This window comes from Homarus americanus, unplaced genomic scaffold (assembly GCF_018991925.1).
Source record: "Homarus americanus isolate GMGI-L3 unplaced genomic scaffold, GMGI_Hamer_2.0 scaffold57980, whole genome shotgun sequence".
NCBI classification, from domain to species: domain Eukaryota; kingdom Metazoa; phylum Arthropoda; class Malacostraca; order Decapoda; family Nephropidae; genus Homarus; species Homarus americanus.
Window position 1 is genome coordinate 882538 of NW_024716703.1, and position 18287 is coordinate 900824.

General features: G+C 41.7%; 1 protein-coding gene across 13 annotated transcripts in view; it reads left to right on the forward strand.

The window, feature by feature from the left end:
• LOC121858215 (microtubule-actin cross-linking factor 1-like) overlaps window positions 1-18287 on the forward strand; it is a 252430-nt gene that overhangs the window by 144358 nt on the left and 89785 nt on the right. For 10 of the 13 annotated variants that reach the window (XM_042354490.1, XM_042354493.1, XM_042354492.1 and 7 more), the window contains 15 exons: window positions 77-334; window positions 506-710; window positions 827-955; window positions 1286-1525; window positions 1644-1885; window positions 2204-2432; window positions 3654-3923; window positions 4635-4803; window positions 6373-6554; window positions 7042-7166; window positions 7776-7944; window positions 8396-8556; window positions 8718-8877; window positions 9338-9421; window positions 9819-10037. In XM_042354490.1, coding sequence (XP_042210424.1) covers window positions 77-334; window positions 506-710; window positions 827-955; window positions 1286-1525; window positions 1644-1885; window positions 2204-2432; window positions 3654-3923; window positions 4635-4803; window positions 6373-6554; window positions 7042-7166; window positions 7776-7944; window positions 8396-8556; window positions 8718-8877; window positions 9338-9421; window positions 9819-10037 — 2842 coding nt within the window. Of the gene's footprint in view, window positions 1-76; window positions 335-505; window positions 711-826; window positions 956-1285; window positions 1526-1643; window positions 1886-2203; window positions 2433-3653; window positions 3924-4634; window positions 4804-5458; window positions 5778-6372; window positions 6555-7041; window positions 7167-7775; window positions 7945-8395; window positions 8557-8717; window positions 8878-9337; window positions 9422-9818; window positions 10038-16265; window positions 17391-18287 lie in introns of those variants that run through there. The other 3 variants (XM_042354498.1, XM_042354499.1, XM_042354500.1) reach the window with 3 other exon arrangements.

Consider the following 18287-nt stretch of genomic DNA (forward strand, 5'->3'; position numbering starts at 1 on the left):
GGGTTGTGTCTATGAAACTGAAACGGTATTTTACTTCAGGTCATTCTTTAATCTTTCTATCTTCCTGAAATTTCAGTGCCGATAGACTTCAGAGACTAGCGGAGAAGGTCCACCGTGAAATCAAACAAACAGAAATAACTCTTGAAGAGGTGGAGATACGTATCGAGGATGAAGCGAGGAGAGTGGAGCGCCTCCACCCCATGGATGCCAAACGCAACTGTGATGCCCTTGATGGTGAACTGGCCCAGTGTGAGGACACCATCAAGACCCTTCATACTGACGTGAAGATCCTGCGTGAGGGCAAGTACCACGAGGCCCCCACGCTGCATAAGAGGTAAACCAACCAACCATGACGCTTCTCTACAGGAGTTTTTATCTCAAGTTATCAAAAGATGATTCCATGAACTTATTGAGATGCAGTTTTTATTAATTCTCGTTTCACCTTCACGCCTCCATATATTATCTGACCGACAGAATTAATGGTGTTTTTCTGTATTCTTTCCAGGGTTGTGAAACTAGAGGAACGATATGTTAGTGTTAGGACGCTATTCGAGAACCGCCTTCTTATAGTTTTGAATAATAGATCGTTTACACAACAAGAATCCTACACGACGACGAAGAGAATAGTTGTGTCCGAATCCCGACTTGTCGAAACGAACGAACACTTCCGGTTCCTGCAGGATTGTATCAACTGGTGCAAAGACAAACTTGTGAGTACAGAGGAAGTTGTGATATATTAAAGGGGACGAGATATGTCTTTAGAGACCATATTATGAGCTAAAGGCAAATGTTTATGGTTTTGACGGAGGTGAATGTATATTTACAGAAAAAGTTGAACGACAGTGAGTACGGGAACGATCTGGCTGCCGTGGAGAAGGAGTATGACAGCCACCAGAAGGAACACAAGATCATCCACCAGTTCCATACCAACGTGGACCAATGTGCCGCTGCCGAGGTAACTATCTCATCCACACTCCTCCCTGACATCCACACATTTGGCTTCCCAACACCCACACCAGTTCTGTGTCGCAGACGATTCTATGGATTTAAATGACTGGTAGCTTTTGATAAGTACTTATTTCCTGTTGAATTCTCCAACCCTGGAAGGTCGGTTCATCTATTTCCATCAACAAAATGGTCAGGATTTTGTTGTCTTATTCCGTGTTGTCTGACGTATAACATTTAAGTATTAGATTTAACTACAAGGAATGTGGAACATTATTACTTGTTTGAATAATTTGTATTTTTTTTTTACTGACCTCGAATATGTTTGTGTTTTTTGAAGAACAACTTCAATGGCGAAGAACACACCGTGTACATCAACTTGCTGTCTCAGCTGCGGAAGATCTACGCTGAGCTTCTCTCTCTCAGCAACAAGCGTGTGTCAGACCTGCACAGTCTGCTGGACTTCCTGCAGGCCGCCACCCAAGAGCTTATCTGGCTCAACGAACGTGAGGAGCAAGAGCTCAACAGAGACTGGGCCAACAAGTCTCTTAATATTACTGACGTGGAGAGATATTACGAGGTAAGGTGTTCTCTTTACTAGGTCCTGCAGTAAGGAATATCATTTATTACAATATGTTGCATACATTTACTATTATTTATTATTATTATTAATGTATTGTGTTTTGATTGTCTTGCAGAAACTGATGGGAGAGCTGGAGAAGAGAGAGGTTCAGTTCAGTTCTGTCCAGGACCGTGGTAACAGCTTAGTTATCGGACACCACCCAGCGAGCAAGACAGTCGAGGCCTACCTGGCTGCCATGCAGACTCAGTGGCAATGGCTCCTGGAGCTGACACTCTGCCTTGAGACGCACCTCCAACACGCCTCCCACTACCACACCTTCTTCACTGACATTGCTAACGCTGAGCAATGGGTCATGGCGTAAGTTAACCACAAACTTGTTTAAAACTCCAATATTTACACAAATTTCAACTCAAGCTTACATTTGTTTAATTCACCAACAACACTACAGGTACAGTTATAAGTACAGGGACAGCTACAAACATTGGGACGGGAAGCTGAAGATAATACCATTGCATACAATCCTACGCAATTGTCCAAATTATCGTACACTATGACGTCACTACACAGTCGAGGCAATAATTATGCTAATTGGAATTTGACCTTATGTGATACTAGATGTAATTATGGTGAAAATTATCATAATTATCACACGATGTTTATATTATTTCGTTACAGTCAAGATGAGAAGCTGAACACGACCTTCTCAGTGACGGACTTCGGCCTGGATGACGGTGAGCAACTGCTGAGGGAGATGCAGGATATCCGTGAGGAGCTCGCCCAGTTTAACGCCACCGCGGACGAGCTCATCAACAGGGCTAAGACTGTCGTGCCCCTCAAGCAACGCAGACAGACGCTCAGACAACCTACGACAGTGACAGCGATCTGCAACTACAAGAAGATGGATGTAAGTACTGGCTTTTATGGTTTATACTTACCATCTGAAGTTTAGGCAACCCGGCTAATATCACATGAAAATTAACCACCCTAACGCCACCCGTAACGCTTAGTTTAAGTTAGATTAAGGTGGTTTAGATTAAGTTAGAGGTGGTTAATGTTTTTCGTGAAATAAACTGAGGTGTCTAATCTTCGGGTGATCCGTTTACGCGCATTCACATTGTGGCTTATGGACAAGGAGTACATCTGTGCAGAAAAGCTGGTGTTTTAGAGAAATTTTACGTCTAGCAGAGTATATTCACTGGAGTTGAAGAGCTGTTGTCTTCTTTGTCGTTTCTGTGAGCATATTTCATTTACATATTGGTAGTTGGTCTACTGTGAATATCGGCCCCGCTGTGTCTGTCTGTCTGTGTGTCATAACTCTAAGATTTATTCACTTTCTTTCATGTGTTTTTGTTATTTTAATGGATAATTCGGTCTACGTCTTTAATTCATAGTGATGATTTTTCATATTTTTTCCTCTTTTGTTATATTCCGTTTTCTATGACGGTTCCCGCCTCCACTACTCGTTGACGCCTCAGAGGCTCTTTTGTTTTCTCTTTTGTATTCGTTTGCGCTTCTAGTTTTGTTTCTTATTTTTCTTTCTTTTCTTCTTCTATACGTTATCACTTCGGTTTTACTTCCTCTATTCGTTCTTTTGTGCTTCTTTGGTTCGTTGTTGCTGCAGTACTGTTTGTTTCTGCTTTATTTTTTGGTTTCATCGTCTTGTGCGTGTTTCATTTCTTTATTTATTCTTCAGTATTTAGTTTGTTTGCTTCAGTAGTTTGTATATTACTTATTATATCGTTTGTTTCATTGTCTTGTTTATGCTTCTTCTCTTTGTATATGGTTCAATAGTTGGTTTGTGCTTCATTTGTTTGTTTCGGTAATTTGTTTTATGCTTCCTTTGTTTATTTGTGCTCCATTTGTCTGTTATTTGTGTTTGTGTTCGCTCAGTTTCGTTCTTATTGTTCCGTGTTGACTGAAATGTTATCTTGGGTTCGTTAAGTGTATCAAGTGAATGCATGCAGTCTTGATTTTATTAATCTCACACTTTATATTTACTCTCCTCCGTGTTGGTAATTAGCTAGAAGTACAAAATAATATATAGTAGGTGCATTTAAAATGCATTTGTAAGAACTGTGGTGGTGAGGGTTAGTGGAGTCTGAAGCGTTGTTTTGTGTTGGGACAGATGAGCATCAACAAGGGTGAACGCTGCACCGTACACGACAACAGCAACCGAGTCAAGTGGAGTGTCGTCTCCAACTCCGGCAACAAGGGCATGGTGCCTGGCGTCTGCTTCACCATCCCCCCGCCAAACCAGGAGGCCATCGACTCTGCCGAGAAGCTCAAGCGCCAGTACGAACGATGCATTGCCCTCTGGCAGAAGAAACAACTGCGCATGCGCCAGAATATGATCTTTGCTACCATCAAGGTTGTGAAGAGCTGGGATCTTGCCCAGGTAAGTTAAGGCTCATCTGTTATATCGGTGTATATATATATATATATATATATATATATATATATATATATATATATATATATATATATATATATATATATATATATATATTTCATGTAAATCCACAATGAAAACGTGGATAAGATAAATCTTGATAAAAATCACACGGGAAAATGGAAACAACGGAGTACCTTAGCTTTCGTCTTTATTCAAGATGTCTTGAATAAAGACGAAAGCTAAGGTACTCCGTTGTTTCCATTTTCCCGTGTGATTTTTATCAAGATTTATCTTATCCACGTTTTCATTGTGGATTTACATGAAATATATATATATATATATATATATATATATCAAACGATTTTGCTATTTCCATTACTCTGAATTTACATTTATCAAGCAACAATCACCTAGAGACTACAGCAGGTCGATCCTGCTAAAACTATATATACTACGTATACAGTATTGTTTACTTGGGCGGATCAGCAAAATAGCTTAAGGCCCGCGTAGGTAAAGTTCAACAAATGTTTAACAAAAATATTTATATATAGTTCAGTAATATTTTTGCCATATCACCGAAGTGGTAGAGGCCACCAAGACCTACTTTATCCTTCATAAAAGTAAATTTCAAGTAATGGAGATAATATGAGCTTCACTAGCAATATTGATGTTGCAACAGAGAAAATGGAATTATTTTACAAATGTTATTTCTAGTTCATAGCGATGGGAGCAGAGCAGCGCAACGCCATCCGGAAGGCGCTGAACGAGGACGCAGAGAAACTGCTGCAGGAGGGCGACCCTAACGACCCGCAGCTCCGGCGACTCAAACGAGAAATTGATGAAGTCAACAGACTCTTCGACGAGTTTGAACGACGTGCCAACGGTAAGCTAATTGTCATGGTTGTCTTTAAGATGTTTAATGAACCAAGTAATGCGAATATCGGTAGATTTACAGGAAGGCCTTTAACAAGTGTCCGGGCGTCTTAATATTTTTTCTTATAAAAGTATATTCCAGTATCTGGTTTTTTTTTTAGATTTTGTTATAATATAAAATATATGCCCCAACCTCGTATATGGATATGTAATACATATATGCTTCAGTTAATTTCGTTATGTAAATAGAAAATCATAATTTAGAGGGATCATCACTCTAATATCACACGAGTTCTTCCACTGTTATTAATGTTTAATAAACTCATGTTGGTATGGAAAATACTACATTAGCTTAATATTTTCCCGTGGAAATAGTGCAGACATGATGGTGAGTCAGGGAGACACCGCAGTCTGGAACTCAGGATTGATTTCTAGAGAAAATGGGAACTTCCGTGAGCAAGATGGCAGCACTGGCCAGTGTTCCCAACATGGCTGCTGCTCTCCAGCCATGGTGCCAGTCATGCGCTCCTTCCCGGTGCTTCCACTGACCCCAGCGTAGCTGCTAGTTATGTCTAGTCACCTCTAGTGAACTGGTGTTAGACATTGATGAACCCAATGTGCCAAACAGTGTTTAATCGCACTTAACTGTGATATTGTGGTTGTGAAAGTCAGCCGACATCATGATTCCTCCTTTCGGATACATGACTGTCCTGGGGCAGATATGGGACACACACGGAAAGATATTTAAGTGTAGATTAAAGAAGTCTGGCGAAGATGTCCAAGAATATTTAGAAGGAACGGTGTTGTTTTTGCATAAGGTGACTTTGGCTGACGACTCGGCAGCGTGTAAGAATGCCCAGTGTAAGTGTAGTTGTCACGAGGAGAAGAAGAGCAACGCCAGTGACGAGCCATTCTTTGAAACGGCAGAAACCTTTAATGAAAGTGGATTTTCGTCGTTCATTGATCCAGATGTGTCCGGTGAAGGTATAGAATTTAAACTTTACTTAGGTTTTATGCTGTCATTTTGGCAATATCTTCGTACAACCGACAATTAGGAAGTGGGCGGGGGAGAATGGACGACAATTAGCGTCAAGATATCTTATACTAAGCCAAAAAATAAACCTGTATTAGTTTCTTCTTTATAATTAACTTTGCTGAGACATATCGATTGAGTTAATTTCACTGGTGCGGTGAATAATAATACGTCTGGAAGGTTCCGTGATGGTAATGACTTGCAGGGTTGTTTATATACGAGAAATTAAAAACCCGTTTGACCTTACATGGACACACTGATGTTTAAATAACACAAGTACAATTTGATATATAAAATAGTTTTGCTAAGTGGTTTATGTACAAATAGTAAAAATTACTTAAGAAAAGGGTGTCGAATGTTAAAAAGGCCTATGATCGGCTTTCAGTTACTGTACTGTATAGTTAGTTATGCATCATACGTCTGTGGAGGCTGTTTTAATTTTGCCTTTGTTATTATTATTATTTAGCGAGATAGTCTTGCTATTTTTTTTATATTAATAGATATATTTCATTTGAACTAACGAGTGAGGCTTTGTTGTCGGTACAGAACCCAAGCCGGGGGCAGTGCTGGTGGAACAATGTAACAGCCTGAAGGAGTATCTGGACATGATGGAGAAGATGTTGATCCAACGGTGTCTGGCTGGCATCCCGAGAGACTTGGATCTTCTAGAACAGCTGGTCATTGAGCACAAACAGTTTGAAAATGACCTCTCGTCTCATGAGCTGGAGGTATGGATTGATCTATAATTTGCATGTCATAGTACAATAAGAGCAGTTAGTAGGTAATAGTTTATGCTGTTTGTGAGTGTTATTTAAAGTTTGTGTTTATGACATGCACACAAGCAAAGGTAAAAACTGGTATGACGCATTTCGGGAATATATATTTTTTTTAATCTGTAGTTCATGTCAAATGTCTTAAGTACTGTATGGTTATTTCATACCAGTAAAATAATAAAATTTAGAAAGTATAAAGACTATACATTTACCAGCTTTAAGGCTTTTATTTGTACTGTATTTATGTATTTATTTTAATACTGGGCAAGGCAGGAAAATAAGACACTTGGTACAGTGACTCATCAGATGCTACCATGTGGATATTACAGTTCAGATAAGCAAAAATATGATGTTTGATATAACAGTTCGTCTGTATACTTTTAGAGGTTTGCATGTCATAAGATACAACATTTTGAGTTAATGAACTTAATTATCTTTTCAGGTTGAGAGTATTCAGAAGAACTACCAGAACTTGTCTCGCCGTACACCAGCCATACAGAGAACTGTGGAATCTATCACACAACAATGGGACCGTATTTGGGCCTTGTCACATGTCTACATTGAGAGGTATGAAAATGTTTAATCGTTTAATAACAGAAAAGATTTAAGTTTTGTCCTGTACAGTAATGTGTATGTTAGGAATAATAACTTGTAGATTAATAATGTAATATTCTTGTACATCATACTAGACCTAGTACTGTACACCACATGGATATTATGGTAAAACGGAAGGATGTTTGCATGACTAAACTATTTATTTAACGAGTTGTCTTATCCCTTTGATTCTGGTTGCTACGGATTCAGAATTTTTTAAACAATTAAAAGCTTATACTGTACTGTACTGGTAGCATTGTATTCTACCGTTTATTCCTTGGCAAAGTGTCAATACTGTCCATCACGGCAGTTGCTCTATCATGCAAAACTAACCTGCCTTACCTTACTCACTTCATGATAATTTTTTAGTTGCTTTTACACCAAGTATTATAAAATGAAAAAAAAAAATATGGAAGTCCTCTAATGTGTAGTTTAGTTCCTCGAGCATCCTTTAGTGCAACTCCTTTTATCAGTAAAGGTTAGAAATAAAGTACCTTCTGCTTGCCATCTCATATTATTCCCTTTTTTTTATCCTTACGGTATCATCTGTAAATACAGGGCAATATTTGTTTCATTACTTAGAATGAAGTGTGTGGAGATGGTGGTGACAGGCATTGAGGAGGGTTCACAAGTGGTGTCAGAGATCGAATTGAAGTTGGCTGAACACCAGGACCTCCCTGATGAACTTGATGATCTTGAACGTGAACATCAGGAGCTACTGAACATCCAACAAGTTATTCATGACCACCAGGTAATTAAAAAATTATATTTGGGTAAATTAAGTTAGGTACATTTAATTTATTAATACTTGTATGTACTGAAGGTGAGTCCAGATTATGGTGGAACCTTAAATTCATCAGCTATGACAGAAGATGTGGCTAATGGATGTTTTATCTGTTGTACTCATATCTTCTAAGTAATTTTAAAACATATATTGAGGTATTAACTCTTTAAATTTTTAAGATATAATACATTTTAACTTGAAAGATGCATAATAAAATTGTAATCTAAAATTACCCCAAAAGTAAAAATGATAATTAAACAATAGACCGCTATTTCTGATGAGATTTATCGTCATCAGATTTAATAAAAAAAAAAAAAATCTTAACATCTTCAGAGGCAGTTACCTCCTTATGAAATCTTGGAAGTTGTCAAAATATACAAGACTTAAAGTTATTAATTGAAATAAAATTTTCCTTTAGGCACTGATTGACCGTCTCCTCGAAGAATGTCGCAATGTTCGCACACTTGTTGTCAAGTCACGACCCAGTCAAAAGATACATCCTGATGTTGATAAACTGGAGGAAGATGTCAGAAAACTTCGCATACGCTGGGAGAACATATGCTCACAGATCATTGAGAGGTTAGTATGTTCAAAAAATATTTTGATGTATGTGGCTAGTATTGAGAAAGTTTGCAGTCGGACCAAGTCACTATTTTTATTATTAATATTGACAGTACTGTATACTGTACTGTGCCTGTGTATGATTCCAAATGATAAATTGATTTTATTAATCTTTGCAGACTGCGAAGCTGTGAGGCTGCTTGTGAGCTCCTTACAAAGTATCGCAATGGCCATGACATTGAAAAGGTAGAACTAAATGATTTGGAGAATGGCCTCCGCAGCCAGAAGATTGAAGATCTTGGTCCCTCTGAGGCAGAACTAGAACTTGAGAGGCTGAGGGTAAGCCCACCCTCTATATAGCAACAACAATACTTTCATTCTTTCTGTCAAGATCTTTCAACTTACAGCATATCTTAGAACTATCAACATTCAAACAGTTCTGCTCTTAAAACTTAGGAGAAGCTTCTTTATATAAGTCTATCACTGCCTATGAATTGGATGATTTCTTTACATTTCAAATACAGAACAGGGTACTTTTCTTTTTCTACAACTGTATTTCTTTTCAGTACTAACTCGTAACCAAAAATTTTCCCACATACCCACACCCACAACTATCCCGCCTATTATCCTTATCCCAATCCTCTCGAGACGCCAGATCACCAGAATCCCCGTTTTTCTATTTCAGGATGACTTTGGACAAAGAAGAAAGACTTAGACTGACAGTAAAGCCTTTTTTTTTCAGGGATTAAACTCTTCTTTATTTTCCAGGTCCATTAATGCATATGCCTTTTCTTTACAGAGTATGTACATGAAAATTATAGAGAAGAAAACAAGCATAGAACATGTAAATACCCTTGGCGGCCGATTCATACGGGAAGCCAAGGTATGTTTCACTATATGCACAAGCACACAAGTACATTTTAGCACAAATATCACAGTATATGCACTCCTTATGTCACCAAAGCACATAAATTTGATTATTAAACTTTTGACTTCAGTTCATTGCAGGTTTTTCAGGTGGTGACTTTCAGAATTCTCCTGTATATTCGATAAAGTCCCTTTTTTCATCTCATTACTCAGAGCATGCATTCCTGTTACAGGATAACCGAGAGTAATGAATTGGCATGTAAATATACTGTAATCGTAATAATGTTGGTTTAGTATTGTTAACTGCTTTTGGGGGGCTTGAGTCTCGTCCTTTCGCTGTACTTTCATAGCAACAACGCTTCTAACCAGTAATAACAAATACTAACCTCCACTAATTTACAACACCCCTGTAGATCTATGACTTGCGCCTGTCCCAGTACAAGGCCAGTCTAGAGGACGTTCACCCTAGTCTGGACGCGAGCCTGAGCAAGAGGCCTCGCATCCAGAGCGGGGGCGACAAAGTCATACAACAGCTCGACAAATTGAACAACCAGTACCAATTCATCGCAGATGAGACTTATGATCGTATTGCCAAGATCTACAACCGTTTCCAGTATGAAAAGAACTTTACTGTAAGTACTGCCTTTCATTCTGATGTTGGGAAATTTTTGCCTGTAGTAAAGCAGCTGTCATTAAATATACTGTATTGTAAGTAAACACTAATACAAATTTAATATTGATAATCAATTTAGAAACTACAGTAATCTAATAATGTAGAAAATGTAATCATCTTTGTGGTGAAAGATGATTACATGGCAATAGTTTTGTGCCTAATGAAGTTATAACTTTAAGGCAAAAACTTTTAAATTAAACCCTAAAGAGAAAGCTTGGCTGCTTTACTTAAGGAAGTGACTGGTTAAGGATGTTAGCAATTTAAGCTGTGTGCATGTGGATATAAAGATACTGTATAGTTGTACTGTTCAGGGGAATCACTGAGCCAACACTATTAGGTGTTTGAGGCTTGGACTCTGATGCAAGAGGAATGAACAAATTAAAGGTGACAGGACTGATGTGTACTAGAGCAACACTTGGGGTGAAAAAGGGATCAGAGAATAAGAAGTAAAGAACTTAGATGAGCATCAGACTGTAAATTTGTATTTTCTCAGGTTTGTATGGATGTTTTGAAAAGGGTTACTGAAAGATTGATAAAAAATGTGTTAATAGAGGATGGATGGTAGAAAGCAGAGAGGAACACCAAAAAAATGATGGTTTGAGGAACACAGAAATAAGGGGATGAACATAAAGAAAGCTTCAATGTACGGTGACCCACGATAGTCCTGTCGCCTCTCCTGCTGTTCCATGAGCCCCGAGATTTAGACTCGCAAACCCTAAGCAGTAGACGCTGATGTACAGTACAACTGTATTAGTCTGTCCATAAATGCTTCGGATTCACGGCTCTGAGTCCAAGGTTTATGGTTCAGGAGAGGTGACAGTAATTTTGTGGTTGACTACATCAATGACTAGAGAGCATGATGTTGACTAAGAGTGATTGGGTAGGGGGAAGTAGTGCTGGTGGGTGATACTAGATCGTACAGTATGAAGCAAAGGGTTTAACCAGCTTGATATGTGAAGCCTTGTGGAAGGGGAATACCATTGTTGAACACATCTTTCATAACAGCAAAGAATGAATGAATGAATGAATGAATGTACAGTGTGGAAAAGTTTGAAAGTGTAAGTGAATTCATTGTTTGTTCTTGTGCCAATCATAAGTTTAATCATTTTAAATGTTCATGCTCCTGATCTCTCCCAGGTAAGTGGGAAATAAGGTAAGTACTTAATATAGAAATGTAAGGTGTACCCACAACAGTTAATAACAAGCCATGCGTGAAAAGTTTCGTTAGATTAAAAACCACAATACAGTATACATGACGAGTCGTTCGTAGATCAAAATGGATTGAGAAAGGGAAGAGAAACTAGGTTAGGTAGCTTTAGTTTGAGAATTTTAAGTGAAGGGGCTGAAGCACAAACGAATATGCAAACACCCAATAAGTTTTGCTGATAGTAAACTAAAACTACTAAGAGCAAGGAAAGCAATTTGTTGAATAAAAAAGGTGAACTAATATAGTCACATACTTTAATGTATACCGGTACTTGAAGCATCAGGAAAGTTTATTCTCGGATGCTAAACTAACGCTCAGGAGGAGGGACATGATGCTCGGCCATGGGGCGAGGTTTGGGGGATGCTAAACTAACGCGCAGGAGGAGGGACATGATGCTCGGCCAGGGGGGCGAGGTTTGGGGGATGCTAAACTAACGCTCAGGAGGAGGGACATGATGCTCGGCCATGGGGCGAGGTTTGGGGGATGCTAAACTAACGCTCAGGAGGAGGGACAGGATGCTCGGCCAGGGGCGAGGTTTGGGGATGCTAAACTAACGCTCAGGAGGAGGACATGATGCTCGGCCATGGGGCGAGGTTTGGGGATGCTAAACTAACGCGCAGGAGGAGGGACATGATGCTCGGCCATGGGGCGAGGTTTGGGGGATGCTAAACTAACGCGCAGGAGGAGGGACATGATGCTCGGCCATGGGGCGAGGTTTGGGGGATGCTAAACTAACGCGCAGGAGGAGGGACAGGATGCTCGGCCATGGGGCGAGGTTTGGGGGATGCTAAACTAACGCGCAGGAGGGACAGGATGCTCGGGTTGGGGGGGGGGGGCTGAACAAAAGTCATGTAATGGAAGATAAGGCTTGAGATTCGTAAATATTGTTCCTCTAAGGTATACCTACACAAGTATATAACTGTCCTCAAATATTAACTATAAATTAACGCTGAGTTTAAACATTTCCGTACTGTATTGAAGTTATGAAACAGCATAAACACAAATACTAAACACGGTTTTGTTTACATACATGACCACATTAGCGCGTCAATAAAAATATCTTGTATCTGGCAACACTTTTACCATCTTACATACGTCTAGGACAGGGATAAGAAACTGTGACGTCACATTAACGGCAATATACAACAGTGCTATTTCCATCTAGATTACTGGTATTAAAGGGAAATGGGGCCAGCTGGGAACAATGACATTACCCGCTCTACTGATGAACGCAGGGATTACTGTGAGGAAGGTGTTATGAGTGTAGAAGTATTCATTGTGAGCCGTGATAATGGGTATTGTGGTGATAGTGAGGGTGATAGTGACGTTGGTGAGGGTGACAGTGACGTTGGTGAGGGTGCTGTACATGGCAAAGTTTACCATTCCAAGTGCTGGACATGGCGGAATTTACAATACTAAGTACTGGGCATGGCAGAGTTAACCGTATCAATTACTGGACATATAAAAGTTTATCATACCAAGTACTGGGCATGGCAGAGTTTACCATACCAAGTACTGGGCATGGCAGAGTTTGCCATACCAAGTACTGGGCATGGCAGAGTTTGCCATACCAAGTACTGGGCATGGCAGAGTTAATCATATCAAGTACTGGGCATATAAAAGTTTACCATACCAAGTACTGGGCATGGCAGAGTTTACCATACCAAGTACTGGGCATGGCAGAGTTTACCCTACCAAGTACTGGGCATGGCAGAGTTTACCCTACCAAGTACTGGGCATGGCAGAGTTTACCATACCAAGTACTGGACATGGCAGAGTTTACCATACCAAGTACTGGACATGGCAGAGTTTACCATACCAAGTAGTGGGCATGGCAGAGTTTACCCTACCAAGCACTGGGCATGGCAGAGTTTACCATACCAAGTACTGGACATGGCAGAGTTTACCATACCAAGTACTGGACATGGCAGAGTTTACCCTACCGAGTACTGGGCATGGCAGAGTTTACCCTACCAAGTACTGGGCATGGCAGAGTTTACCCTACCAAGTACTGGGCATGGCAGAGTTTACCCTACCAAGTACTGGGCATGGCAGAGTTTACCCTACCAAGTACTGGGCATGGCAGAGTTTACCCTACCAAGTACTGGACATGGCAGAGTTTACCATACCAAGTACTGGACATGGCAGAGTTTACCATCGTGAAAGCTTATTGGTTATCAGTCTAGCCTTTGAATTCTCTGTTTCTTTAATTGTTTACTCGGGCTACGAGACTGATAGTATTGCTAAAATAGGGTGTGTGAAATGGCTCTAAGTGAGATCGTCTGTGTTACCGAGGAAATCTAATTGTTTTAATTCGTTTTTCTGTACGGTATAGGGAACAATGGGGCTCGCTACATGGTGTTTACAGTCACCTTGAAGGCGCTTTTTTGTAAGCGTCTGACAGTATTATTTCTGTTGTGGGTATATATTTTACAAGGTGGAGGATTATTAATGTCAAGGTAAATGGGAGATTGAAAAGTTTTAGTTAGTTTTGGGACGCGTAACAAACTCATGGTCGCCGTGGTCGTGTGAGAGGGATGCTGGTGTGGTCGTGCCGGTGGTGTAAGGGAGATGCCGGTGTGGTCGTGTCGGTGGTGTGAGCGAGGTGCTGGTGTGGATGTATATGGAAGACAGTACATTTAGAGAATGCAGCAATAGTGAAAGTTGTTGTTGCATGTGGGTGACACAGTTTTGATGGGTGAGTGGGCAGGTCGCTGTTGGCGCTTCTGAAGAGGTTCGGACTGAATCATTGGGTGAATTAACTTTGTCGACAAATACCATACGTGTTAAAGAGGAAAGATAAATACATTGGATTATTTACAAATTACACACAAACTTGACGAGTAAAGCTGAAGGATAAAGATGGTGGGAGACTGGAAAATGAGTTTCTGGATATTTTAAGAACTTGCACAGGACGGATATGACACATTTTTGTGTAGGTTGGTGTCTGTACATAACTTTGTCAGCACGTCGGTATACTGTTATTTATTCTTGAACCGCGTGTCAAAATCCGTGTGAAAACCTGGAGTTGAAGCAGATGGGTAGCGGTGATGGTGGTGTAGAGACCCCTACGTGACTTTGAGGGATGTAGATGATGGTGCAAGCATGACGAGGCCATTATATATTTGAACGGTAGGCGCTGGTAAGGAGGAGAAACATTCTGGCTGACGTGTGTTAAAACAACATACTGGAGATGATTTAACACTTGATTGAGCTATAATGGAGGTATTATATTAGACAACGTGAGAATCCAGCAGTTCAATTCATAGTTGGAAATCAAAGAGATAGAGAAGGATTGGCGCGCGAGCCTCCTTAGTGTTATTGGGCAGATACATTAGATGGGTATCATATGTACTGGTGGGCGGAGGTTGGTCGCGACCGAAGGGCTTGTGGCTTTTAAGAAGCAATAAATCCTTCAGTGCTGCCTCTGACGTAGGTTGTAAGGTTAAGTAACAGGTCGACTGTGTAATATGAGTGAGGTAATATTTAAGATTAGAAATGAACAACATTAACGAAGTAGTGAGTGAGTATGTGACCACAGTGAGTGGAATAAACTTGAGGCTTACTGGGAAGGGGTGGGGGGGAGGAGGGAGTGAGCGTGGGCTGCGGGGCGGTGTGCTCTGGACTGGGGCCCACCACCGCCCTTTTAAGGGCACAGCCTGGACGACCCTCACCTACTGCGTCCCTTCAGTGCCACACCAGTGAACTAAACCTTATATTGTTGTTTGGGAAATGCCGATGGGGTGTTGGCAGTGAGGCTGTAGTTCATGACTGTAGCGAGATGTGCTCTTGTAGAAGTACCTCGAGTTTGTCTCATATAGGAGCTGGGTTATACAGTAATGTAGCAGGAGGGACTGGGCGAGAAGGGCATACAAACCGCGAGCACTGTACTATGAATTCTCTTAATGTTCTCAGGAATTATTTCTGTAGTTCCGTGGAGTGTATTGTTGGCCTCCCGTTTATAAGATGGTCTTACACTGTACTTCATCATGGAGGTAGTTGTTTGGTCCACTTATGGTTGGCTACAGTAATTATTTTAATTAAGAACGAAGATAGAGCTGGTGGAGGTGTTTGTTAGTTGGTGGCTGCGGGAAGGTAGTGTGGGCGGGACGAAGGGTGAGAGAGTGTGTCTGCCAGGTAAGATGGGCGGGCCTTGGTTCCAGTTGGTTCACGCCCGCCACCTTCCTGTAGTCCTCAGTGTTGTTCCATGTTCAGCTAGTTTCTCTCGTGCCTTCCCCGTAGTTAAAGAGGGGTGCCTGCATATACAGCACCAGATCATGTTTAAAGATGACGTGACTCTCAAATGAGCGTTGATGGTATAAGAACTTGTTTGTAATGCAGGAAATAGTGACGGGTAATGTGGGCGTTGTTCATCTCTTGGGCCTTGGCGACACACTGTTATCTGAGGCGTGACGTCACAGGCATGTGGGCGGGGACACGTCTGACCTGCTCCACTCACTTGTTGAAGAATCCCGCGTTTATCATAAGTGTATTTGTTGCATTTATTTCTGAGGAGACAGCTAGTACACCTACTTGGTAGAATGGAAAAATACACTGTTAGAATAAATTTGGTGGTAAAAGGGTGGTGGAGTGAGGCAGGTGCGTGGGCAGGCGGTGGGCGGAGCCTGGGGCCTCTAGGAGCTGGGGCAGCAACGCTCCTCACCAACCAGTGCTCAGTACCCCCCATCTAGCCGGCAGAGGGAGTCGCCGCGCCCGACCCACCACACTCCCCTGTCAAGCTCTCCTGACTGTATCGCTGTGATGGACTGGTGCATCTTGTGATGTGCCTGGAATATTTGGTGTATGAGTGATTGATCATAATGACACCTGCGGTTCTGTTACTCGCTCATCGGAAATAGATATACAGTAGTTTGTGAATAATCGCAAAGGAAACCGACATTGATGGATAAAATCTCCATGAATATGGAACGGTAGTGACCTTGGTGAAGGGTGTAGAATCAGTGTAGATAGTGGTTCAAATTGAACAAAAAAGAAATGGAGAGTTTTGGCAGCAGGAGCCTGCAGGGTGGGTGGAGTTCTACTCGGGAACACGCAAGTGGCACTACGAGCATGAGTCGTAGTGTTATGTCCAGCTCCATGTCCAGTTCACATTCAAGTTCCATGACAAGTACGCGCAAGTCAAGTTCTGTGTTCTCAAGTTCCAATGTGTTCAATTTGGGGGAACCACGGTCAAGCATTACAGGCGGGGACACGTCTCACCACAATGTGCCCATCGCCAGCACGGGGACTCGGTTGGTGCCGTCGAGCAGACCTTCCTCCACCCAGTTCTCGGTGTCCACGACAACACAGAGGCGCGCAAGTGACTCGGGTTCCAACATGTTCTCCAACGTGCAGAGCTCAAACACTTCAAGGTCAAGCGTGACTAGGTCGAATGCTTCAAGGTCAGACATGACTAGCTCCAGTACTCCTCGGAACGTTACTGCGCCCAAGTCAGATAATACTAGTTCGAGCACCAATAAGTCGAAAATCACCAGTTCCAGCACTTCACGGTCTCACTTATCTAATATTAATACTTCTGTGTCACGTGGTTCTAGCTTAAGCACATCGACGACGGATCAGCCAAGCTCAAACGTAACGAAACTCGCCAAATCTAGTTCGAAAAGATCAAGTATCACAAGCACGACTAAACCAAAGGTAGATGCCTCGTCTCAGCCTAAATCGAATCAACCAAATTCCAGCTCCCGCACATCGACGACTTCGCGGTCTACTACGCCGGGCTCCCGTGTGGCCTCCCACACCAAGGGTGACCGGAGACCGTCAAGAGGTAGTAACACCGGTAAAAACAACAGAAGTGTCCAAACAGGTCGTCCAACACACGATAAAAGAACAAGTGGATTCGAACCCGGGACCCAGACAGCTGGAACATACTCCAAAACCCAAGCAAGTGGGTTTGACTCTCGTACCAAACCAGAAGGGTCTAAACCAGGCACTTCTGCAGGTGGAGCTGACCCTGGCACCCAGACTGAGGATGCTGACTCTGTAACTTGCGATACAGACGCCGAAACACAAACAGATAACGCCGACCCCCACATCCGCCACGGGAAGACCACTAAGAAGGGGGATCGCGCTGTCACTGCCATCTACGTAAGTTTTCCCGGTGTTGAGGCTTAGGTGTGGTGGTGATGATCTTGATGCTGAAGGGCGTCTCCATGTTAAGATTTTTATTTTTATTTAAACAGCAGAGCCTGAAAGAGTTGATGAAGAAAAACAAGGAAAGATTAAACACTTAGGAGGAGTGGAATCTATTTAGGTGTGTGTGTGTTGACCTTGGTTTAAGTGCTGTAAGCTATATTCAGTACATGCCTGAATCTTCCTTTCATTTTTAAAATCTCTCGAACTCCTAATTACAAGCCAATATCGTCCTTGTGTATTGAGGTAGTGAGAGCGCCTGGACGCTCAGTTGGCCAAGACAATCAACCACTTAATGAGGAGATTATTGTTGTTTACCCCTGAGGCTCCAGTGACAGGAGGCCAGCCGGGGTGTTGTGCCCTCCAGGACCCGCACCGCCTTCGGGCTGCCTCATTAACACACATTCCAACTTGCATGACGGCCATATACGATGATGATTATGCCAAGTAAAATGGATAAGAGAAAAAACCTGCTCGTGTGACCTTCCTTGACTGCCATGTGTATAGTTTTTTTCGTCGTCAGTTGCTCGTTATAATGGGGCCGGTTTTTCCCTCCTGTTCGCCTAACACTTAGAATACGAAATAGCAAGCTGTTTAAATCCATCCCGACATTTTTTTTATTGTACACTTGGACGGCATGTCATGGTGTGTCGTAGGGAATGATTTGTATTTCGTTATTAAGGTTTTTGGTGTGCTGTCTTCTCGCCGGGGCTCACTACGTTACACTATACACGCACGACATACTGTACACACCATACACATACGCATCATACACTTACTCACACTATACATGTACACACTACACATACACACTACACATACACACTCTACACATACACACTCTACACATGA